Source organism: Heloderma suspectum, chromosome 10 (assembly GCF_057233095.1).
Source record: "Heloderma suspectum isolate Gila_16-S chromosome 10, 16-S_ref, whole genome shotgun sequence".
NCBI lineage: Eukaryota > Metazoa > Chordata > Lepidosauria > Squamata > Helodermatidae > Heloderma > Heloderma suspectum.
In genome coordinates, this window is record NC_139467.1 from 37,357,998 (window position 1) to 37,384,318 (window position 26,321).

Below are 26,321 nucleotides of genomic sequence, written 5' to 3' on the forward strand. Positions count from 1 at the left end.
CCTTTACTACTGCAAGCTCCTATTAGCTCCACACCAAGGGGCACAGATGCTGTTCCTGACTTTCCCCCAGCCCTCTTCCAGAGCGTCACATCCCTAATTCTTCAAAGCAGCTCCATTCACCAGCACATCAAAAAATGCAGGAGATCCAGATGCAAATCACAAGTCTCCCACATTACACCCCAGTTTGGCCCTTTTCAATAAGGTGGACTTCAGTTTCATTTAGCATTCCACTCCCCCTGCTACTTTTCAGTCTACTAAATGCGAAAGGGTTTTGCTTTTATGGTGCTTACATTTCACAGGCACCATAAATGCAAAACCCTTTTTGCTGCCAATGGAGTTTTCGTCTTTCTTTGTTTAGCCCCTGCATTGGGGGTGGGGGGTAAGGGTGAATTTAAAGGAAAAAAGTGCCTGGGTGGGAAGGTTTAACCCCCTCCCCAACCTGTGTGTGGTGGTCCCAATCCAGATGGGGGGGCTGTGCACTTACACTAGAGTAATTAAAAATATTAGGATCTAACACATGTAACACCACATGTAGTTTAGCCCTGAGATGAAGTGAAATAAAGAGAGGCTTCCCAAAGCAAAAAGAGCAAAAGAAGGATCTACATTACAAGGAATGATCTCACCTGGGCCGGGAACCAAGGCAGAAGACAGAGGTGGAAAACAAAACGCCATCATCTAGTGCCAAGAGGCCGCAACATAACACACTGAAGCAGAAAGAGCTCGGACTTCATCATTAGACAGAAGATGACTGGGTAGACAATGGATTTCTACTTGAGCTTCCGTCGTGCATTAAAAACGTTGTCGTTCAGGCAGGCATTTGGGGTGGGTTAGGGTATTTTAGAAAATGTTTTTATTGTAGAATTTTATTGTTTTAAACTGTTTTTATTGTATGTTGTACATCGCCCAGAGTGGCTGGGTGACCAGCCAGATGGGCGATTAATAAATTTAATAATAAATAAATAAATAAATAAATAAATAATTTCACTAGGAGGACCATGTAGCCATAAGCTAATTTCAAGATTCAGCTGTTCTCATACCAGCAAGCGCTACTCTCCCCTGATGTTTTGCTTTGGGGAAAACAGATGGCATTACTGTCAAGGACACCACCCAATGGATCACTGTCAGACACATTTACCAGTCCTTCTCTCACATAGCCTAGCAATTTGAGTGCGCATAATTTGAAAAAAGAAAAAAAGGGGGGAGGGGAATGCAGGTTAAACCAGGGATCTGAGGGTGGCTAAGTGTCCTCTTTTACAGAAGACAGCCCTCTATTTAAAGGGCTGCCCCGTCCCATTCTGATTTCAAGAGCCGTAAGAATTGCTCCCCATCAGCCGTTAGCACTTGGGCAGCACACCTGGACACGGTCTTCCTCACACTGGTGAGATGTATGCATTTCTTGTTACGTCACAGCAATTATTTCTAGACCTGAATCTGTACGTGTAAATGAACATATGGAAATTTAATGCAAATTAATCTCTCTTTTGTCCTTTTTTTGTGATGGATGCCCTCTTTTCTGGTGATTCATAAGTGGCCACCCAAAATCTGATAGTGCAGAGGCTGGCTTCCTCCTGTTCCCTGTGCCATCAGAGAGGCTGGTTGAAGAGAAGAACTGCGGACACGTTAAGCTGGGACACTTGCTCAATAGCCCTGAAATTTCCTAGGCCTGGGAAACAGGTGCTAGCAGAGGGCCAGCCCTGGGTCACCAACTGATGTACAGCTCCGAGATCTGCTGCCGCCTCTTAGTCCTCAGCATGTGTAACGGAATGGATTGCATACCCTTCTCCTGTTACCCTTGCCTCCATCTTCTTTCCCTTAAAGCCATCTATCAACTAAGATGGCTTTAAAAGGCAGTTAGACAAATTCCTGGAGGAGAAGTCTATCAGTAGCTACTAGTCCTGATGGCTGTACGCTACCTCCAGTACCAGAGCAGTGAGCCTATGTACACCAGTTGCTGGGGAACATGGGGTGGGAGGGTACAGTTGCACTCGTGTCCTGCTTGTGGGTTCCTGATTGACAGCTTGGCCACTGGGTGAACAGAATGCTGGACTTGGTCTGATCCAGCAGGGCTCTTCTGATATTCTTACGTTTCTCTATACCAGAGGTGGGGGACCTGAGTGGAGCCACAAAGCCTTTGCTGGAAGACATGTCCCCTTTTTAAAACCCTGTCCTCTTGCCTTTGATCTGGTCTCTCCCCCGCACCACTTTCCTTGATGGTTTTTTAGCTGCCAGAACGATGTTCCCTGCTGAGCACTGAAAAAGACTTCATTTCTCAGCACTCAGCAGAGAACTGCCCTTTTCTCAGATGAGCTGCTGATCAGAGAGAAGACCTTTTTCCCTGCAGGGGTGAAGGGGCGGGGCTTGGGGATGAAGCTGCGGCGTGATTCAGGCCTGCTTACTTGTGAGTAGACATGCTTACTTCTGAGTAGGGCAGCCACTTATGAATTTCCAAAAGAAAGGGAAGAAAAGAAATGTATCACCAAAAAAAGACAAAAGAGAATGCAGATTTGCATAAAATTTGCATATGCTAATTTGTATGCATATATGCAAGTTTAGGCATTATTATAATCCAAATAGAAATACAGTACATTGTACTGTTGTGCAGACAACTGTGACTAGGTTCAGTCTGCTGTCTAGGTGCTAACTGGTGATGAGCAACAGTTTTTATGGTTCTTTATATTTAAACTGGAATTGGACAGGGCAGCCCTTCAGAGAAGGAGGGGACTGTGATTCAGTGGTACAGCACCTGCTTTACACACAGAAGGCCCCAGGTTCTGTCTCCGGCACCTCCAGGTAGGGCTGGAAAAAATTCCTGCTTGTAATCCAGAAGAGCAGCTGCCAGTCAGTGTTGACAATATTGGGCTAGATAGACCAATGGTCTTACTCAGGATATGGCAGCTTCCTATGTTCCCAAGTCCCTATGTCCTTTGGCAGCCCTTCAAGTAGAGGACTGTCCTATGTAAAAAAAGAAAAGAAAAAGAGGACACATGGCCACTCTAGATTCTGTGCTGCTGAGTGATTTAGTCCTGCTTACTTCTGAGTAGACATGCAGAGTCTTGTCCTGCTTACTTCTGAGCAGGCTTTCAATAGGTAAGAATCACAGTTTGACTCTGCTCACTCCGCCTTTGGCCTTCCTCAGAGATGGAGTGCAGCCCACCCTCCCCAGACCTTTCGCTGATTCGACCTTTGGACTGAAAAAGGTTCTCTGCTCCTGCTCTACACCCTCCCACTCTACTGAATTATAGATTGTAGACTCTTTGGGGCAGGATCCTGATTTCTTGTCTGCCACACAGCCATGCCCACTGATGGGACTATATAAACAAATAATAAACGATAAGTGGAGGTGGAATGGGTGAGCAGAATAAATGAGTAAAGAGAATAAAGGACCCCCCAAACAGTGCAAGGATGCCGCTGGCCTGTCAGCTTCCCTGTTTCCTGGCGGATTGTGGGGAAGTACCAAAATTATGGTCTAGCCCCCAAAACTAGAGGCCTGCACTATAGCTAAAAGAACAGGACTAATTTAACGTACATGCATGCACTTGTCAAAAGTCAGATAATTACAATTATAAGTAAGGCTAGTATTTATTTATTTAAAACATTTATGTACTGCCCTTCATTAAATTCCATTAATCAGGGGTATTGCCCTTTAAGCAAGGCTTTTCTTTGAGCCTACTGCCCGCGCTTGGTCGGCATGCTCTGCCTGTCAGCTTCTGGAAGGTGTTTGGCTGGCTGCTGTTGGAAGTAGGATACTGGGCTAGAAGGGTCTTTGTTTGTATCCAGCATTGCTCTTCTGACCTTAAGTGCTTTGAACTCTCGGAATGTACTATTTAAACAGGACTGGTCTGTGGTTCTGCTGCAATTTCGCAGGAGTCCAGAATGTGTTAAGAGGCAGCCCCTAATCATGCATTCCGCTGAACACATGAGGGTTTAAACTGGGGAAGCGGCACGCATGCAACCCCCACCCCCAACAGCCCTGCACCGGCTGACTCTACTTCAGCGTGTTACCAGAGATCCCAATTGCAGGGATGATTCTAAGTATGGATCCATTTCGAATCCCCATTCAGACAACCAGTGTGGTGTAGTGGTTAGAGCATTGGACTGGGATTCAGGAGATCTGGGTTCTAGTCCCCACTCGGCCATGAAGCTCACTGAGTGACTTCGGGCCAGTCACTGACTCTCAGCCTAGCCTACCTCACAGGGTTGTTGTGAGGATAAAATGGAGAGAAGGAAGACCACATGAGCCGCCTTGGGTTGCTTGCAAGAGGAAAAAAAAGTGGGATGATCGTGATGATAATGATAATTCAGCATCAACATCAGCACCACAAAGGTGTGAAGTGGAGCTGATGTGTATGGGGATGTTGGGAGTGGGGCTTGCATGTGTAGCCCCCTCCCCTGTTTAAGCCCCCCTGTGTTCAGCAGAACATCTGCATAGAGCTGCACAGAATTCAGCTTCCCCAAAGGTCCAGCTTTCATTTTTTAAAACACACACACACACATCAGGGTTCTAGTCCTCTTGGCAGAGAAGTCTGTGGGCAATGCCTGCTGAAATCTCAGAAGCCAGTCAGGTGGCTGAATAAGATTTCCAGTGGTGAAGAGGCCCGAGTTTTAATACTCTGTTGAGCACTTGACTGGCTCAACTAAATTTTGCAAGGAAATGGAGATTCCAGATTACATTATACAAAATAGAGATTTTAAAATATGCTGAGTGATATATAAATCTATTACCTGATTGGCTCTTCCCACATGCCCAGACCCTAAGATCCTCTTCAGTGGTTCTTCTCCAAGAGCCTTCCTTCCCGACCATCTGCTCCCATCGGTAGTACATGCCCTGGTCTCCTCTCGTTTAGACTACTGTAATGCGCTCTACGTGGGGTTACCCTTGAAGATGGTTTGGAAGCTGCAGCTGGTACAGAACGCGGCAGCTTGCCTGATTAAAGGCAGCCGCCGGCGAGATCACATCACTCCAGTGCTGAAGGAGTTGCACTGGTTACCAGTTGTTTTCCGGGCCAAATTCAAGGTGTTGATTTTGACCTTTAAAACCCTATATGGTTCCAGCCCAGCCTATCTTAAGGAGCGCCTCCAGCAACACCAGACAGGCTGCTTAACAAGATCAGCCTCGGCTGGCCTTCTCTCTGTCCCATCAGCCAGGACAGCTAGACTGGTGGGGACGAGGGAGAGGGCCTTTTCTGTCATGACCCCCACTCTGTGGAACTCCCTCCTTAGGGAACTCCGCCATGCCCCCTCTTTAATGAGCTTCCATCGTGCATTAAAAACGTGGTTGTTCAGGCAGGCATTTGGGGTGGGTTAGGGTATTTTAGAAAATGTTTTTATTGTTTTAAACTGTTTTATTATATGCTGTACATCGCCCAGAGTGGCAGGGTGACCAGCCAGATGGGCGATTCATAAATTTAATAAAAAATAAATTAAAAAAGTGAGGTGAGCTGCTACTAAGAAGAGGGCCTTTTCTGTTGTGGTACCCTGGTTGCCTGGCTCCTACATTCTGCTCTTTCCAGCGCCAGGCAAATACCTTCTTGTTTTCCCAAGTATTTTAGTCTTTTACTTTCCGTTTTAAATGTATTTTAAATCTTTGCACTGCTCCTAGGTTTTATTTTGGTTTTTATTTTGATTTTATACTGTAGTTTTAAACTTTTAAACGTTTATATTGTATTTTATCATGTTGCACTTTAAGGTTTTAATGGTCATGAACTGCCCAGAGAGCTTCAACTGTTGGGTGGTATAGAAATGTAATAAATACATAAATAAACAATGATTTCTTTAAATGAGATGAATTGCTCAATGTGCATAATCTACACAAGTTGCAGAATTCTGTTCTCCTTGGCATAGAATTGCCTGGGCATAGCGTTTGGTTTTTGTGCATTGCAATCCTATACATGTGTATTCAGAAGTTTCACTGTATTCAGTGGGGCTAACTCCCTGGGCAAGCATGCTTAGGACTGCAACCTTAAGCATGGCATATGCTCCTATCTAAATACTAACTATTAACGTTATGTTTCCCATGTCAAGTCACTCTTGCTTTTTCAGGGATTTTCTCCCATGTTTCTGCTTTTGCACCAAAGTAAAGCCACAGAGAGTTTCTGCGCAGCCATATCCTAACTGCTGCTTTTGGGAACAGAATATGTTTCCTTCTCCTGCCCAGCTGGCCAGGAAAATTAGGAGTATGCTTGGAAAAAAGCAGAGAGATCCAAGCGCTGTTGACTTTGGAGTGTACATTCTTGTGGTCTAATTATCTCATCAGAAGGAGAGCTTGACTCAGCGGGCAGAGACAAAGCATCTTTAAAATAAGCCAGGCTGTGTTCCAGAACCTGCAGGGGGCAAAGGAAGGACGGAGGGGGGAACAAGAAGAGGGAGATGGTGGGAGGGTTTAAAAATCATCATCATAAAACTTCCTGCAGTTGTCAGGAGGATGTGAGCCAGAGATCGGAGAAGCAATTGAAGGGGTTTCCCTATGTGCAGACACGGAATTCTTGAAATCGTAGGTCCCAGCTTGAGAGCTGATTGAAGAACAATATCTGCAGCGGTAGGCAGTGCAACAGGTCACAGTGTGGGGCTGAACCTCGGATAGCCAGGAAAGTTTTCTAAGACAGGGCTGTGATATGGGGGGCTGGGGAGGACTGGCTTATCTCTTGGTGCCTGTGTGGGCAGGGATGGACTCGGGGGCTTGGGGGCTTGGCCCCCATGCGAAGGGGAAAGATACTCCGGAAAGAGTGCAGCATCGGGTGCAACATGGATCCTGCACCTACACTTTCCTGCTGCCAGAAGTCGGGGGCTGTGACTCCCCAGCTTCCGAGTACCAGGTTTCGAACTCGCTCCAGGGGGATGCTCCATCCCTAGTGGAGGCCAAGTGGCCTGTAAAAAGGTTTCAGCAGCTGGAAAACATCATGGAGAACAATACCCAGTGGCTACAGAAGGTAAGACTGGGCTTTGCAGGGGGGTTTCCAGTTCTCTTGCTCAGTGCTTTAGCACTAACCCTTTAGCAGGCATGAACCTACCAGTACTCCACAAGAAACGTTGGAGACCCCTTCTCCGAGTAGCTCCCCCAAGGGAAGTTTGGAGGATGGCCACAAGGGACAGGGCCTTATCGTTGGTGGCCTCCCAATTGTGGAATATTCTCCTCAAGGGAGACCCACCTGGCACTGACATTGTCGTATTTTGGTGCCAGGTTAAGACTTTCCTCTGTTCCCAGACACTTTATGGCATCTCAGGGGCTGTTTAATGCATCAGTGGAATTGTTTAGAGTGGTCACTGGTGTTTTAACCATGCTGTGGTTTCACATCAGTGACAACCATAGCATGTTGCAGCTGTTTTACAGTTTGTACATTTTAATTTTATTGTAAGTCGCCTTGACTCTTTTTTCAATTTAGAAAGGCATCTAAGATATTTTAATCATCACCACCACCACCACCCAGAAACACAGGGGGCAGTGCCTGTAGAAAAAGGTTCCACTTCACACTCTGTGTATCTGCGTGTGTCCGCGCGCATGCATACCAAAAGCACTCAACATACATCTTTGATTAGCTTTGTACCCCACCTTTCTTTAATCATGAAGCACAAGGTGGTGCATGTGGGATTCCCAAGCAGCCACCCGACATGCTTAGCTTCAGCAAGGTTGCAGCACCATGTGCCTTCAGTCTATGCCTAACCTCCCCCCCCCCCCCACACACACACTCCAGAACAGAGTTTTGGATGTCCTGTATAAAATCATTTGCAGGGCTCTGCAAAGAGCATGGTCCAGTGGGAAGCTCTGGAGAGCCAGTGTGGCCTAGTGATTAGAACGCTGGACTGGGAGTCAGGAGATCTGGGTTCTAGTCCCCACTCGGCCATGGAAGCTCACTGGGTGACTTTGGGCCAGTCACAGTCTCTCAGCCTAACCTACCTCAAAGAGTTGTTGTTGGGAAGATAAAATGGAGACAAGAAAGATGGTGTACGCCACCTTGGGTTCCTTAAGGAGGAAGAAAGGCAGGATATGACTGTAATAATAATAATAATAATTGCTCTCCTGCACATGACCCAATGGCATGAGTGAGAGCTGCAGAAGAGCGCGGGCTGTATGTGCATGGGGTATGGCATGAGCATGCATCTAGAGAACGTGGTGTCACGTAGTGGCGAGTTACGAATCCGAAAATCTGTTTGGATCTTGCTTTTGCCAGGAACTCACTAGGCTGCCATAGGCAAGTCACTCCTTCCTCTGCCCCAACCTACAATATGGGGATATTAATAGAGGCTTACTGCAGAGATTTGTTGTGAAGATTATGACAAGATGACTTATGGGATATGTCTTGAACACTCGAAAATCACCATATGAAGTATGATAATGATGGAGGGGAAAACGTCACCAGCGAAGCATCATTAGACAGGCAAGATTTCCTTATTGTGGTTGATCCTTTGGGCTGGAAAGAAAATTCTCCCTCCTGTGGCTGGTGATTTCTGTGTCATGGAGAGACAGGGATGCAACAGACTGTAGAAACTCCATGTAATCTGTGACTCTGGATCTGATCTTTGTTTCACCCAAATCCCACATTCTGGTGCTTCTAGATTAGGCTTTTCTTGTGCAATCGCTCTGCCTCGTTCACAGGAGTTTTATGTGTTTCCCTGTTTTCCCACCACTTCTTCCATCTTGTTTCTCTTACTCCAGAAAATCCATTAAGGAGTGAAAGACAGCATAGCTAGTTGCCCGATGCCTTTTGATGGGTTAGCACTAGGAGCCCTCTGTCTGGAAGCACTCCTGCTTTCTTTCCACAGGGGTAAAAGTGCAATTTGCTATGATTAATTGGCCCTTTGTTTCACCCCTTCCCGTATCTGGTGCTTTCCAGATGTGCTGGACTGTGATCAGTATACCCGAAAGGCACCAGCTTGGGGAAGGCCACCCTGGTGTGCCAGGGTAAGGAAGAGGGCAAGGACTCTGTAAAGACCCCAGGGATGTCACAATGCATGCTTGTAACCAGAGAAACCTTGTTGCTTTGGGCAGCGCCAATCTGGATTGGGCCCCATGTGCTTAAAGTAAGAAAGAGTAACAGAGAGCGTGAAAGAGAGTGTGAAATTGTTTGTGTGTGTATGTCTGTAAAAAAGAGAGACCACCACCCTACTTTGCACGAATGGTCTTGAAGTTACTTGCCTTCTCTTCTCTGTACAATGGGGATTATTACTGGAACAGAAAAATGTGGGTCCAAAGGAGTGTTTCTGTGTTGCTGTGTGGATCTTCCCCCACCCAACTCTCTGGTTTGCAGGCAAAATCTTGAAGTTAAATTGCCTCACCTTCCCTTTTCTGTACAATGGGTTCCTGCTGTAGATCACTGTGACCCCTTGGCTCAGCCTACTCTTTGTTGCACCGCCCTCTTCCCCACCAGTCCCAGTGGGCACCACCCTCCATTGTCTTTAACTCATATTTATGCACTGCATCTTTTGTGTTAATAATAACAATTTTAAAAACTATCCTGGAAGGATTAACCACTTTAACCCCATGTTGGGCCTCTCCTTCTTTTGCCACAGCCTAAACAGGGAGTCTCTTTGGCATCAACTGGCCTGCTGTCACGCTGCGATTCGGGGTTCACAGGAGGTGGGTTCACTGGAGGTACTTCACAAAGATGCTGACTATATGGATTTCCCATCACACCCCAAAATTAGCTTAATCTCAGGGACCTGTGAAACCTCTTGGCAGTGACAGTAGCTATGCCTAGTCCCCTAAGAAAAGCCATCCCAAATAGTATGTATGTATGTATGTATTACATTTATATCCCGCCTTTTTTCCTCCTGCAAGGAACCCAAGGCGGCTTACAAAGTCTTCCTTCTCTCCATTTTATCCTCATAACAACCCGGTGAGGTTGGTTAGGCTGAGAGCCAGTGACTGTCCCAAAGTCACCCAGTGAGCTTTGTGGCCGAGCGGGGACTAGAACTCAGATCTCTCGAGTCCCAGGCCAACACTCTACCTGCTACACCACACTGGCAAAAGTCTTGCCAGCTTTTGCCCGTTTCTGTGCCTTGAAACAGGAGCTTGATCACTAGACATCAACATCTCCATTCTGTGGGAGGTATCACCTACTTATTTCTGCAGATCAAAGTGCTGTTAAAGTCTGAAGAGAATGCTAGGCCATTTTATTCTGGGTCAGTTGGCAACTCTAATCTGGAACAGTGGCGGATGTGACTCAGGACACAGTCGGATGACCACAGTGACTCCTTTGCTTGCAACCTCATGCAACGTTTTAACAATTGAGCAAGCCTAGGCGATTTCCCCTCAATGAGCGTGTCTGTGTCTCCATCGTGTTCCAAGTGTTATTTTATTTAATTATTTTATTGCTGCTCCTGTTCTTAAAATAACAGTACAACTGCCTTATCAGTTTATGCATATGAGGAATACTGGCAGGGAAAGAGACTGATATAGAAGCGGAAGGAAGAAGAGAAAGGGTGATATTTTTAGGAATGCGTTGCATCTGCTGCTCTTTGTCTAGCCTAGCATTTTAGTAAGCAATTTAGAAAATGTCAGGAATTTTAATAGTGCCGTAATTTTAGAATTTTAAGTGCATTAATATAATGGAAGCACAATACAAAGTTCTGAGTAGGTGGTACTTTGATTCTGCGAGGCTTCATCCAGATTATAGTTAATATTGTTGGACTGGGTGTGGTCACATTGGTTCATACTTTCATCTTCGGTGGGAATGTTCTACAGGGCAGGGCATTTGGGGACATGGCTGCTGATTTCTGTCAGGAATTTCTTCAGGTTAGACCATTAGTAGCTCCTAAAGCAATGCTCCTTCACGTTTTGCACTTAATGATTCTGGATTCTAGCATAAAGACCCTCTCAAGCAATTGTATACAGCTGCAAAGTTATGTATAGCATGAAATTGGAGGTCTCCAAAGAGCAGAGGATTAATAAAATTTGGGAAACTGTGTGTATGTATAAACTTACTCAGCAAGTGCAGTGAGCAAGGAATCCTAACTCGGAGAACGATACTACGGCACCATGGTTTTCATTCACTACTTATATTGAGGCTCTTCAAATTTTTGATAAAATTCCCACCAAGTACAGCTGCCTATATTTTTTTCTGATTCATATGCATAAACACACAAAATGACACACACTCACACACGCTCCTTTTATATGTTGTATAACTTGTATTTTTACTTTTATTGGGTGTTGAGCTCCTGCTTAGATGGTTTTACTGTAGATGTTCCATCAGCTATAGACTAAGATTTATAATTAGTGAATTCCTTTGTTGCTTTAGTGCTTTTGAAGTATTATTATGTATGTTCCATCTTCTTTTGTTGCCTTTATTTTGTTAACTTTATTTCGAAATAAAATTTTGTGGATAAAGAAATGCTATATGGGAGCGATTCTCAACTAGTTTTGAATGTCAGGACTAGTTATGGGAAAGCAATATAAGCCCCAATATCCAGTGCCATTAATTATCTTAGATCAGGGATGCACAACTGTGGGCTACATGCAGTCCCCCCCGCCCCCAAGGCCTGTTGTGCGGCTCCCATGACCCCCCTGCCGCAGAATTCCTGCTGCCGTTGGGAATGCTGCTAACATGACACTAATGGTGCATATTACCCTCCCCATCCATGCGTGCATGCTCGTATGTGTATGAATGTGTGTGCACGTACGCAGCCCCCAGCCAACATTGTATGCGGCCCTCAGTGCTGAAAAGGTTGTGCATCCCTGTCTTAGATATTCAGGTGGAATTAGCCTTCCCTCTGTGTTCTGTTAATTGTGCGCTCTCCTCTTAAGCACAATCCAGCCTCCTGACTACCCACCCCATCTCCCATCTCCCCTTCCTTGGCTAAGGAGAAAGCTTGCTGCAGGCCTACATTAAGAGCCCTGCCAGGGAGCTGTATAACACCTTGTAAATAAATGTGTTGTGTTGTTAGCATTGTATGAAGCCTCAACCCAATAACAAAGGTTCAACAGGCAACATAGCTGGGAGGCAGGAAAGCAGAAGAGCAATGGATGAACTGTGGTGGCTAGGGTTTCTAAGTGATCAGAGTGAAGATGGATTGGCTCATTTTTTACTTTCAGGCTAAGTTCAGAAAAGCAAGGGACAAGGTCAGAGACCCTGACCCCACCTCGGCCAGCATTCTTTTCTCTTTGTTGTACATTTTTTGTTAGGGGCTCCATTCCTGACTCATGCCACAAAACACCTCTGTTCTTTGCCCCCTGGTACATGGAGGGACCTGAATTCATGTGAGGTAGGTTAGGCTGATAATCAGTGACTGGCCCAAAGTCACTCAGTGAACTTCATGGCCGAGTGGGGACTGGAACCCAGATCTCCCCAAGCCTAGTCCAACACTCTAACCACTACACCACACTGGGATATAAAACCCTTTCATTTAAGTTGGGAAAGGACAACCTGTGGCCTACAACTCCCATCATCCTTCACCATTGGCTATGCTGGCTAAGGCAAATAGGACTTGTAGCCCAAAACATCTGGAGGGCCACAAGCTGTCCACCCCTGATTTAAGAGGAAGTTATTTTTCACTATTCTATCACAGCAAAGTGTTTTAGTGCTACTTAAACAAATAATAAACAGGTGACAAAAATGGCACCCACTACAAAGGGCAGAGTGAATGTGTGCTGAGCTGTGATAGGGTTGGCTGCCCGGTAAGTAATTTACATCAAAACTATGCCCCTTTAAAAAGACTGAAGACCAGCGCTAAGGGCACTGGTGTGGATGGAACATAATGGGATGAACACACAGAAAGCGTACAATATCCCAGTAGCGTGGAAAGTCATTTCATTCTTTTCATTTGTTAAATTCCTATACTGCCCAATAGCCGAAGCTCTCTGGGCAGTTTACAAAGATTATAAACCATTAAAAATACATTATAATAGTATAAAAAAAAACATTTATATACAAACATATAAACAGACACACATGTACTCTACACAAGTTTAAACAATCAACAACAAGAAAAATCCAGGAACTGGTTAAAATCTCATCATATGCTGTCATATGCCTGAGAAAAGAGCAAGGTCTTAACCTGGTGTTGAAAAGATAACCAAGTTGGCACCAGGCGGACCTTGTTGGGGAGATCATTCCAAAATTGAGGGGCCACCACTGAGAAGGCCCTCTCCCTTATGTGGGCAGAGCTTAATTGGGTCTGGTTGGCGAAGGGAAGAGAATAAATTAGACACAAAGACATAGCTGGGATAATAAATTGGCCACAACTTTATTGACTTGCTTAGCAGTGGCATAGGGTGTGGATACAGCCATTGGCCAGCCTGCCTGCTGACCAATTCCCCTTCCTGGCCCACATGCCAGGAGCGTGGTGGTGGATGGCAGGGCCAGGGGCACACCATGTCATGGATCGCTAACGTGAACCCCTTCCCACTACCCTGGACATGGCCAGCTCGCAGCTCCCATGCTGGTTTGGTCTTGGGGCCACATCCTCGAAATCCCTTACAAGAATCTTCACCATGGGGGAACAGGGAGCCCAATCCTGCTCCCTCTCACCAGTGGATCTAGCCCAGTACCTAACACGCCTGCATAGTTGTGACAATTGTTATAAAACAAAGCATCCACAAAGAATTTACTGATAGTCCAGATCAACTTATTTACAATGGGATGAATCTTGCAATGGGTAAGGCAAAGAAACAGCACTATCTTTGCCAATAGGTAGGCAGGTAAAATTCTTTCCCAGCCCCATTAACTGGTGACTACTTCTGCCACTGTAAGACATCTTACTACCAGGAGCAGGTGGGTGGGGAAGTCAGCAACTGAAATCCTGCAGCCTCATGGGAGCCCTGTTTCTAGGGGCCTCAGGTTGAACTGGAGTGAGAACAAAGGAGAGATCTCACTCTGGTGGCTCCATCTCTTTGGGCCCACCCCCATCAAAATGCTGATTGGTTCAGCAGTTCCCTCCTGGGAAGGCGTTCTTCAACAGCCTTTTCTCCCTTCACTGCTGGCCTGTGCACCCCCAGAAATCATGGCTCCCCGTTAAGAGGAGAACTCTGTTTGTTGCCACCTTCCTAGGCTCCCTTAGAGGAGGCACCTGTGGGAGGCCCTTGGATTATGAACCCAGTGAGCATTTCTATATGAGGCATTTACTGCACACTCGTGATTGATCGCTCACAGAAATTTGCAGGTTCTTTACATGACATCGTCAACTTCTAGGGTGTCTCCCACGCTTTCTGACCTTCATCCCGCTTTTTAAAAGTTTGGTGATAACCCGGAACGTTAATCCAATATATCAGCTGTCTTTAATGACGGAGTTGTGCTATAACCACAGGACCACCTAGTGGCTGTAAAATGAAACATATACAACTTGAGGAGAAAGGGTGTTCCTGATTCAAAGTACGTGTCCACCCATGCAAAAGAGCCAACCTTAATCCCGCAAAGAATCCGGAAGCAAAAGCCCTGGTAAGGATGTGGGATTTTAGTTTTGTGTGGTGAAGCCCAGTGTATCAAGTCAATTGCAATTCCACTTGTAGTTTACAGTGAAAGACTGGTGATCTGTTAGAACTCGCGGGTCTCTGTTTGAAAGCCCCCCATCAGGAACTGCAGTCCTTGGAACAGAGGCCCACAAGATGTTCATTGGGTGTAGAAGAAGCAAGGTTAATGCACTTCTTTTTAATCTATCTGTGGGGCTGATGTGACACAATTAACATCCCAGCACCACCCCAAATAGTACAAAATTAACTTTGAAGGATTCAAAACAAAACCCATGCAAAGCAACTATGGGCCCCCTGAAGTGGATAACATATAGTATTGGTATTTGTATGCATTGCCCCGCAGGGCAAAAGGCAACTTGGGGAGGGAGGATTTAGACTGGGGAGTTAACCTTAGGTCCCCAAGCACCACAGTTGCAGTCCAGTTCGGGGTGGGCCTGCAGCTCTTTTTCTATATTTTCATATTTAAATTTTTATTTAAGATAGAAATATTTGGGTTACACCATTTCAGAATGCAGAAGGGGGCTCATTGACTGAATGCTCTTCTAGACAAATAGATTCCTTACACATGGAAAAGTTAGATGTCAGGGTGACAGCTTCTGTGCTAGTCTTCTCCCTGACACACTGGTTCTGAAGGGATTTTTTTTTTTTTAACAGAAGAGCATTTTCAACCATGTTAGGGAAGGGTGGATGAGGGGTGTGTGTGCGGGGATTGTGTTGTGGATACGATTGTGAAATCCAAGCTGCAAAATCAAATCAGCTATTGTTCCTTTGTCTCAAAAACTGCCATGAAGCACTCACATATTCGATACACGTGCCCTGGCCAGGTGACTGAGGAACAGGGCTTTGAAAAATGTTGCATGGCAGAAAATCAGGACCAAACCATATCTTGTAGAGACAAAGGGCATAATCCACCTGGAAATTCTGCTGTACAAATCCAGTTCAAACTAAGGGCTCCTGCACACCGGGCTTTTATCCTGTGATTGAGATTGCTCCTTCAGGGAAGTTTGTGGGCTCTTTACATGACACAATGACCCTGCTGTGATCCTCCTCCACTAAATGCCCTTTGTTCCGTTTTTAAATAGATCGCAAATAATGAATGATCAAATTACCCTGTTGTGTTCCGCTTGAGTTTCCTCCAAAAAAGAGGAAAAGCAGCAAGAAGAGGAGCGAGATCAATGAAAAATAATGGAAGACTCAGATATGGGGAGAAGGAGGGCGAATGGAAGCACGTGAAAAAGGGTGTCGTCGTGATCCTTCATTTAAAACAGAAGCAGAAAGCCCCGTTTTCGATTCAGGATTTTAGGCTAGTGTAGAGATGCCCTCAGTTTCGGGGAGAAGGAGGGAGAAGGTGGTGGGGGAAATGGAAGCACGTGAAAAAGGGAGTTGTGATCCTGCATTTAAAACAGAAGCAAAAAGCCCCGTTTTCGATTCAGGATTTTAGGCTGGTATAGAGATGTCCTCAGATATGGGGAGAAGGCGTGGGGTAACCAGAAGCACATGAAAAACACCATGATGTACTTTTGCCGTGCTCCTTTTCATTTTAGTTGGGCTTACACAAGAGAACTTCCCAGTGGATTGTGCTCTGTGTATACTTAGGGCTGGATCACATGCTTACTTGGCCAACAAACCTCATCCTGCAGTACAGGGCTGTTGAACTACTTTCAGCCCATGAGCTAAATTCAATTTCAGCTGCATTCCAGTGGTGGGTGAGGCCAAATGAAAAATGGTCCAAGAATACTAGCCTATTTAAGCTTACGAGCTATTACTGCCAGTAACTAACCCTTAGGAGAGACATTTAAAACTTTTAGAATAGGAGGAAAAAAGTACACAAAAGCCAGGAAGCCGCCACACGAACAGTGGTCAGGAGAATGGGATGAGGCCAGGAGAAGCGGCCGCAGCCAGGTGGGCTGGATTTGGAGGTTCTGCAACCCTGTAGTGGAACGGCAGGTGCGGCCCAGTACTCCACATGGAGGCCTATATGTGCAGGAGGCCAGATTTGGGGAAGTCTTTCACCTAAAAAGATTAACATTTGGCAATGATTGCATGAATTGGGGTGATGCTGAGGTCCGGAGCCATGATATTTGTTTAAGAAGCAAGATGCAATGATTGCTATGTGAAGTGGAAAAATGCCGTTTGCATTGTTACCTGTGTTGCTGAGGTGCCGAGAGTCATGTCAGATGTAGTGACTGAATTCGTGCTAGAGGAACGAATGCTCATGAGTCACAATGCCTAGCAGGGTCCTTGTCTCTGGAAACCAGAAAACTTCCTCTGAAGGAAGTTTGTAGCCCCTGGACTCAGTGCTGCACCAAATACTGACCAGAGCTGACGCCATGTGCCCTGTTTACTTGTTTGTATAAATACCAAAGTCGCCTATTGTTCTGGGTCGAGTCCCGAGGGGCCACGTTGGCAATGCTTGACTGCAGCACACCTTGGTGTTCTGGTAAGAAACATCCGCTCAAATAAAAGTTGGTGTCTGTTCTCTGGCTGAGCCTGGCAGAAGGGTAAAATTCTGCAACATATGTGAATCTCTGCTCTGGAGCCCCTGCCAAGTGAAAGCTAAGACAGCAATGTTGGCTGTTAGTTGGGGGCTCCTTTAATCATTCTGGACCCAGGTAACTCCCTGATTTCCCCCACCCCCAAATCTCTGGCACCAAACATGCGCGCTCTCTCATTATAAATCTTTGGTCAGGCAATCTTGTTTCCAAAGGACTTTGCTTCCTGTTCTGTTTTATTGGGTGGCCCTGTGTTGGGCTCCCTACAGAACAAACTTTCCGTTCTTGTAATTCCTGCCCCTGCTTCGCCGGCAGTAATCAGGGATGGAAAGGATTGCCATAGGCCTGTCTGTTGCCTCCGGCTTCCTGTAACTATAGAAGTGAGAGATCCTGAAGAGCCTCATTAGACAACCCTCTTAAAAATACACACACCAGAAAATGATCAATTATGACAGTTGTGCTTGCAGTGAGATATTGCTTTTTATTGTAACATTCCCATACTCCCGTTTTATTGGAAAATCATCAGCAAGTTGCCGAGAATCAACAGGAGCCTGGAGACAGAATGCATGTGTATGTAGTTATCTGCGGGGAGGTGGAAGGGGGTGGGAATTGCATACCTTGGCTGTTTTGTTTTTTCATTATTCAGGAGAAAATACTTCCACTAGAAATGACTTTGTTTGCTTGCTGAAAAAAAGAAAAGTATGGTTGTTTTAATATTCTGTTTTGATGGATTTGCCCAAGTTATTCCCATTGATTGTATCTTCAAAATTAGCATGCTTAGAATCTTATTAGATGGAATAAGTGTGATCTGTAACAAAATGTTGCAGTATATCCTCAGCCTTAACAGTAGTGTTCCTATTCAAGGTTCTAGCCAGTCATGAGCTGGGTTGGGCATTCCATTCCCCATCCCCTAGTTTTCCATTTTTCTTTTCCATTTGCCATTCAGTTATTTTGTGACTACTAAACGTGCACGATCCTCATTGGAATGTTTTGGGTGGTTTTGCTCCCCTAGGGTTAATTTAAAAAAAAAGGTAGTTCTGCAAACTTCAGAGTTCCCCTAAGTATGCATATACCTCCCTTTTATACCTCCGCAGCCCTGTTTTGGGTCAATTTCTGTTGGCACTTGCCACCTGAGATTGCTATCAAAGGAAGTGACTAGGATTTGTAAGGAAGACTTATATTTGGCTAAATCTTGATTTTTGATGGATGTTATTTGGTCACCCATCTAGTTTTTCTTTAGCACAGCATTGTGCGTTTTTAAATACGTATGCTTTTAAATTAACAAGCATGAGCAATTGAGCAGTGACTAGTTTAGCTGTAATTGTGGGGGTGATGACACAGTTTTGCAAATAAGTATACAAAAGTTATTGGATCACATAAGATTTTATTAGCCACTGCCCATTCCTAGATTACTTCCACACTGACTGTTTACCCTAGAATTGCCATCCTTTTGTTCACTCACATTTTACAGAGTATCCAGAGGAAATTAATTGCCAGTCTGTTTCATGTTAGTGTTTTCTCTGTTGTCTGTCTTTTTCCAAACCTGATTTGCGGCAATATTTTCACTTAAAATCCAATGTGGACTGACAAAGACCTATTGAGGCTTGTCAAGGCTTTAGTGCTTTAATCAGAAGCTTCTTCCTCAAATGCTTCTTGTTCTGCACTATTTTGTAGTTTAAAAAAAGGAAAGGAAAACATTTAATGAGGAAACCAGTATTAGAATCCCCCCCCCCGAAGAAGCAATTATTTGTTATTTTTAGGTCTGTATCCCACTTCTTAGAAAAATGTTTGTACAAATGGCTCACAATAATATATGAAAAAATAACAATAAGACAAATAACACCTTTTTTTAAAAAAAGTTGCCATATGTAAATAAAGCTAATCATAATTAAAGATCAATTCATTACTAATGCTGTTTCAAGCAAGAAGTCATTAGAGGCAGAAATTGTAAGGAGGAAGCTTCTAATTAAAGTTGCAGGTGACCTTTATTGAACGGGACTTTCTTCTGTAATGTTTACTTGGAAGTGCTTTGGGCATGATGATGGGCACTGCTGGATCTAGAGCCATGTGGAACTGCCATTTTTACTCTGCTTCTAGCTGACTGCAGAAAAGCCGTGCCTCAGTAGTGCTGACGGACAGGCCCTAGTGTGGAAACAGCCCGACTTATGCCTATAACTTGTGGGTTCAATGGAAGAAGGAAAAAAGAAACAAGATTTGGAATGCTTCCCTTTTTTAGTTGTCTGGAGATTATACTTAGTTGCTAGAAGCAATCAGGCAGGTAGCTTATATATCCGCAGCAACATTTAAACAGGACGTAATATACAAAGCTTTGGCTGAAATGCAAGCCAATGAGGAAAAGACAAACCCTAAGTTTGAAGTATAATTGTTAAAAGACCTCATTTATATTGCACTCTTATACCCAGTTTCCTGGGAGTAAGCCCCACTGAATGGGACTTAAGTAAATCCTATTATGAGTAGACTTGTATAGAATTGTGCTGTCACCCTTTCACCCTAAGACCATAGAATTCCAGCATTCCACCCCTGGCTGGCCGCCGTTTTGTGGAGACCGCAGGCTTGCTTTGTTGTTTCCTTTGGCTCTCTTCCAGCCTTTCCAAAAGACCTGGTAGTGCCTCATAGTACCTGATGATGATGCCTCACGGTCACAACCTGTCCAAGATAAACCCTCTGCAAGACGCAGCAAGCAGAGACCATTGCTGGGAAAGATTGAAGGCAAAAGGAGACGGGGACAGCAGAGGATGAGATTGCTAGATAGCATCACCGATGCAATGAATATGGACTTGAGCACACTCCGGGAGAAAGCGGAGGACAGGAAGGCCTGGCGTGCTATGGTCCACGGGGTCACAAAGAGTCGGACACGACTTAACGACTGAACAACAACAACAACAACAACAACAACAAATGTGTGTCTGTGAGAGAGGGCCAAAACATACATTACTTTAAATCTGTGTCTTACAGCTGCATCATTTTTTAAATGTTTACTCTAGAGCAGGTGCAGGGGCCCCTGATCTGGTTCTTAAAAGCCTCCCGCCCCCCACATTAGGATCCCAATCTGGACTAAGTGCCCTGCTCCTACTCTAGAGTAAAAAAAAATTGAAATGTAACTGCTAGACACAGATTTAAAGTAATGTCTGCTTTGGCCCTGTGAGAGAGAGGGAGGGAAGAACCTGATTTTGCTCTCTTCAGAAATTTTTGGCATTGGCTTTGGCCTTGTGAAATGTAGGTCTCTGTAACAAGGCGGCCACCACACGCCCAGTCTGCTGTTGATTGTACATGTTTATTTCAAATGTATATACCATGTTCTCTGTCAAACGGAGGTTGCCTGAAGGGGTATTCAATCACAATAAAACAGATACCAATAATAAAGCACTGTAAAATGTTTTTTAAAATGCAATGTAATACCAGAAACAGCTACAGACGCAGCCAAAACACATCAACAAAAGTTCCAGTTGAAAGAAACTTACTCCAGCTGCCATTAGCTAGAGTAGTATGTTCTCTGGAAGAGCTGAATTTTGACTAGATATTGGCAAGCGTCAGCACAGATGTGGCCAGACAATGCGCTGCAGGAAGTGGGAAGCACTACGAAGGAGGTGTGTGGCTCTGTGCCCTTTACAGTTCTTGCAGCTGTAAAAGATGCAACATGGATCAGCACTTCTCTGGCGAATCCTAAAAGTGGCCTACACAGGCCTCAGACAATGGAAGGCTTTAAAAGTCACCACCTGCCCTTTGAACCAGGCCTAAGCTGATAGCAAACCAGTACAGCTGGGTGAGAATATGGCCCATCAGACTGAGAAGAGCTCCAAAAAGCTCTCCAAACTGGGTGAATGGGCAACAAAACGGCAAATGAGAGTCAACATAAGTGTAAAGCGATACTGTGATTTCACATAACTAGACCTCTAAAATATGGTGTACCATTCTACTTGCCCCATGGTGAAAGGGGGTAGAAAAGGTGCAGAAAACGGGAACCAAAATAATCAGGGGATTTGGTATACCTTTTGTATGAATAAAGGTGGTTGGGGCTTTTTGGAGCATCTGTTGTTGTTGTTCAGTCGTTAAGTCATGTCCAACTCTTCGTGACCCCATGGAACATAGCATGCCAGACCTTCCTGTCCTCCGCTCTCTCCCGGAGTGTTCGTATTCATTGCATTGGTGATGCTATCTAGCCATCTCATCCTCCGCCGTCCCCTTCTCCTTTTGCCTTCAATCAGAGAGCATCTGTCCACCAGCCTAAAATTCCCGCATTTAACACGGGGCTTTCTGCTTCTGTTTTAAATGCAGATCACGATGCACCCCCTTTACATGCGCTTCCTTCCCCCCTCCTTCTCCCCCTTATCTGAGTCTTCCATATGTTTCATTGATCTTGCTTCTCTTCTTGTGGCTTTTCCTTTTTCACCGAGGGAACACAAGCAGAACACAAGCAGGGTAATTTGACAGCTCATTATCTCCGATCTTTTTACAAACAGAATAAAGCTCATTTAGTGCAGGAGACGCCTGGAGTTTGACGACATCATCTAAAGGGCCTGCAAACTTCCGTGAGGGAGCAATCTCAATAGCAGGATAAAAGCTCTGTATGAAGAAGCCCTTAGTCTAGAGCAGGAGTACAGAGCCTGAGGCCTTGGAGCCTAATCCAGCTCACCTAGAGTCCCAATAAGGCTGTGGAGGGTTCCCTAGAAGGTCACCCTCCCCCTTTCCCATGGCATCACCCCCTTCCCACTGACCACTGATGTTTTGGTAGCTTCCCAGCTTTTGTGAAGTTTTGGTCCCATTCTAAATGGTTGGAATGCCTCTCCTAAGGCTTTGTTACTGGCGATAAGAGCTCTAAGCTAAAATATGCTGGTGTTTGCCCCGCCCCTTTGCCTTTGGCCACACCCACAGCTGGAATGCACCCTCCCCCTCGAGAGCTTCTCCAAAATGGCATTTGGCCCTTGAGCTGAAAGAGGTTCAGCACCCCTAGAAAAAGAAGCCATCGAATGGAGAACATGATAGAGGTTAATAGATTGTGCATGCTGTAAAGAAAAGGGAAATGGAGAAACGGAGAATGATAGGAAGCCCAGCAAAAAACAGGTGGGATTATCATGTTTGTACATTTGGTAATCAGCATCTGCATAAATGGTGAGAAAAGGGGGGAAAATATGTGAAGAGCTTTTGAGAGCTGAAAATAATAATAATAATAATAATAATTATAATAATTATAATAATTTATTACATTTCTATACCGCCTAATAGCTAAAGCTCTCTGGGAAGTTTACAAAGATTAAAAACATTAAAAATGCAGTATGCAGTGATTAAAAGCCATTTTCATAAAAACACACACAAACCGACAATATACACAAGAGCTCATAAATCTAAAACAACTTTGAACAAGCAATCGCAGGCAAACAACCATAACCATAAGACAAATTCAGGATTGATTAAAACTCGTCACATGCTGCCAAATGCCTGGGAGAAGAGAAAGGTCTTAACCTGGTGCCAGAAAGATAACAGTGTTGGTGGAAGGGAAAGTCTTTTTTTTTTTTTTAATCAAATAATAGCAGGTAAGAATATTCTGAGAGAGACTGTTTTAATGTTCATGAGCTGACATTGCCGTCGCTGACATGCATGTTGCTTTTGTATTGGACAGAGAGCTATATGTAGTCCAGCATCAAAAACCGAGTGTCTAGGTACCATAATGTAAAAATGGATTAATACTTGCACAGTGCTTTAAAAGGCCGAAGCTAGATGTTAATTGCAATTAATGTACACATCTGGATGCCACCTCCAGACAGGGCTGGACACAGAAGGCGTGACCAATGGCCGCAAAACTCGCCATATCCGCCAAGTGAGCAGTGCAAGTGCGTCTCTGCCCACGTTGGACTGGCTGGAGTTCGGGTTTGGTAATGTTCCTTGGGAACTGTATCGTCTTGAACATGGAATCCAACTTGATGGCTAGATGCCTGTGACAAAACCATAGGAGGCAGAGATCATTCCTTTAACACTTTTTTTTTTTTTAGTGAAACAAGAGCTGGCAAAAATGTGCCCAGGCCTGTCTTTGTGGGCCTTGAGCCAACGGTGGTTGATGAAGTGCTTACAAGCAGCTGTTTCATCCTGAGCAACTCATTACTGGGAAAGATGCTGCTGCTAACAATTACGCTAATTATGTCATAGGAAAAGAGGCTGTTCATCTAACGTCTGTTATTCAGCCTCATCTGCCTGCACAACAAGGCTTGCTAGAGGTCTTGAATGGGGCCTCTGGCACTAGGATCCAGGAGCTTCTTCCTCGCTGTCATACCAGGTGGCAAGCGGAAGGCGGAAACTGCCGCACTGCTGCACCATGACAGCAAGTGGCCAGAGGATGGCGCTGTAGCTTTCAGCAAAGGAGGGATCAGGTGACCTGAGGAACCAATATGATTCCTTCTGGTCCTATAAAGCTACTGACTTTGGCCTGGGTCCCTCAGTTGGCCACCTGAGCTCTTCATAGGCTAATGTTCCACTTGTTTCCTTGCTGATGTGCCTGCCTGCCTCCCTTTATGGGCAGTGCAGCCTCCATCATCGCTGTACGGCAATTTGGTTGAGTAAACTGATCCCGAGTGTCTGCACAGCTGCTCCTGTTCATTTCAGTAGGGCTTCCCATGGGCTTTGGGTACATGACCATAGCTCAGAATTCACCCACTCAGAGGGATACCTGGGGACAGCCTGCTATCCTTACTGATGCCTTGGGTTGGGCATTGGATGTGGCTGCAGGCAAATAAAAAGAACAAGGCCAAAGATTGGGGGTTTCTCTACATTAACAGAGAATCCTGCAGCCCTACCAGAGCATTTTGTTTCTGTGGCACGATTAGGATTGGCTCCTTTAGATGACGAACGTGACGTGGAATTGAAAATGCCCTTTCTCAGCAGCGCTACCGGAGCTTCCTATATTTTTTCAATGAAAGTGCCATCTAGTGGCGGAAGTATGGCAGTAGGCGGGCACTATACACTGCGGAAATGGCGGGTTTTTTAATATTCCGGTTTATCTCCAATCTTTTTTAAGGCAGGATAACTGGGCAAAACTGCAGGAGACATCCTGGAGGTTGACAACGTCGTGTAAAGGGCCCGCAAAATTCCGCGAGTGGCCAATCATGAGCGCATGATAAATGCCTCCTGTAGAAATGGCCCAGGGCCATCACAAGTGTAAGGCAAGGCAGCTCAGGCCACAATACTATGCATATTTAGACAGAAAAAAGTCTTACAGCTCCCAGCTGTGAGCTGTAGGCCTTTTTTTCTGTTTAAATAGGCATAGGATCTGTCTAAATAGGCGCAGGATTGTGCCCTTGGAAGATTTAAGTTCAAGTCCCAGGGCATAGTCTGAAGGCACATCAGGCAGCCACTATGCTGAAGCTAAGCTCGTTCCACCCCTCCCTGCTAGAAAGGACACGCAGCTCCAACTGACCGTTCCTTGGGACTGCAGACTCTGGCCTCATCCATCGGCTAGAGAACCGAGGGCCACTGGGGGGCTGCCCCTCCTGCCTCCCAGGATGAACATCAGCACAGGGGGGAGACCAACCTGGTCCTATACATTGGTCATTGGTGTATTTGCTTTCCTTCCCCTCCTTCCTCCCACTCCCTTTTCCTTTTGTGTTCATCTTGAACATCCTTAGCCAGGGAAAACCAGTGTGGTGTAGTGGTTAGAGTGTTGGACTAGGGCTGAGGAGATCCCGGTTTGAATGCCCACTCAGCCTTGAAACTCAGTGGGTGACTGTGGGCCTCTCACTGTCTCTTTCAGCTTATCCTACCTCACAGGGTTGTTGTGAGGATAAAATGGGGGGCTGGGGAGAAGGACCTTGACAGTTCCTTGGGACTGCAGACTCTGGCTTCATCCATCGGCTAGAGAACCGAGGGCCACTGGGGGGCTGCCCCTCCTTCCTCCCAGGACGAACATCATCACAGGGGGAAGACCAACCTGGTCCCATACATCGGTCATTGCTGTATTTGCTTTCCTTCCCCTCCTTCCTCCCACTCCCTTTTCCTTTTGTGTCATGTCTTTTAGATTGTAAGGCCGAGGGCAGGGACTGTCTTAATAGTCATCTTTGTAAGCCACTCTGAGAGCCTTTTTTGGCTGAAGAGTGGGGTAAAAACACCCTAAATAAATAAATAAGCAGGTTTGGGTCTGGTAAGTGCTTGGAGGGGAGACCACCTGGGAACCACACGTAGCCACTTTGAGTTCCATGATGGAAGAAAGGTGGGATATAAATGTAATAAATAAATCAAGGACAGAAGCTCCACGTTTCCAACTGTAAATGTAGGGTAACATACATATATGCCGAGCTTAGCTTTTTGATATTTTGAGGGGAGAAGAAAGCAAACTGGAGGCTGGACTGCAGGGCCGGCCCAGTCATTAGGCAGAGTGAGGCACTCGCAAGGCAGCTGATGCTGAGCTGTGTGTGCCACATGACCTTCCTTTTGCCTCCAAAGCCAGGCTGCTGCTCTCAGGCGCAGTCGAGAACGGTGTCCCATCGCCAGTGCCCAATTGCCAGTCCAGTTGGCTTTTATACAGGGAATGGTGCGGAGGTGCCATCCTGTCCTTTGGGCCAGCCCTGACGGACTGTGTCCATTTCTAAGAAGAGGTGTGCAGTTGCAACGGGGCTTTGGTTCGCCCCTCCATCTAACGGCAGTCATTTGCACTCTCTCTTCTTGTTTCAACGTGTCTTACAAACAGCTGGAGAGCTACATCCAGGAGAACACAAGGATGGAAATGTCTGACAGCCACTTCAGTGCTGTGCAGAACCACACAGCAACCATGTTGGAAATTGGCAACAGCCTTCTGAACCAAACCGCTGAGCACGCCCGCAAGCTCACTGATGTAGAGATGCAGGTAAGCAGGGCCACCGCTTGAGTAGGGGCAGAGGAGACATTACACCCCTCCCTGTGTTTCAGGTCAGTTCTACGACGTGCTAACTGTTGTTACAATGTAATGGTTCTATGCTTCTAGGTATGACTATCAAAGGCACAAATCCCCTTGCTCAAAAACAAAAGAACCCCAAAACCCTGGAGGTGGCTCTTTGGCCTGTGTTGATAACAGTTATTCTGAAGTCTAAAAAGTATCTACACCACATGCTCTTAAGATACACGGCTCTTTTGCAATTTAATCTAGAATATAACCAAGAGCTGATCTTTAATCTCTCGACAATTTTGCCCCTTCCCCTGATGAAATTATTATTGCTGTTCCTCCCCACCCCCCAGCTGAAATGGTGCACCTGTGGGTAAGATACAACAAGGAACTGCAAAGAAACAGGTGCCAGGCAAATTGACCCCTTCCTGCAGACTTTTTCTCATTGCTGAGAGCCTAATAAAAAGCCTCCCCCCTCAGTTTATGATCGTCTCCTGTCATTCTACTTTATGGAAAATGTGATCTTAGAACTGAAAAATCAGCTGGGGTATTTCAAGACAGATCT

At 45.5% G+C, this 26,321-nt stretch overlaps 1 protein-coding gene across 4 annotated transcripts in view; it reads left to right on the plus strand.

Annotated features, from left to right (window-relative positions):
- Positions 1-6,408: 6,408 nt before the first annotated feature.
- LOC146338145 (angiopoietin-2-like) overlaps positions 6,409-26,321 on the plus strand; it is a 35,585-nt gene continuing 15,672 nt past the window's right edge. The window contains exons 1-2 of one of the 4 annotated variants that reach the window (XM_084815988.1): positions 6,409-6,926; positions 25,586-25,741. In XM_084815988.1, the coding sequence (XP_084672114.1) occupies positions 6,612-6,926; positions 25,586-25,741 (471 nt within the window). In that variant the 5' untranslated portion in view covers positions 6,409-6,611. The remainder of the gene's footprint in view (positions 6,927-25,585; positions 25,742-26,321) is intronic. The other 3 variants (XM_084815990.1, XM_084815989.1, XM_084815987.1) reach the window with 3 other exon arrangements.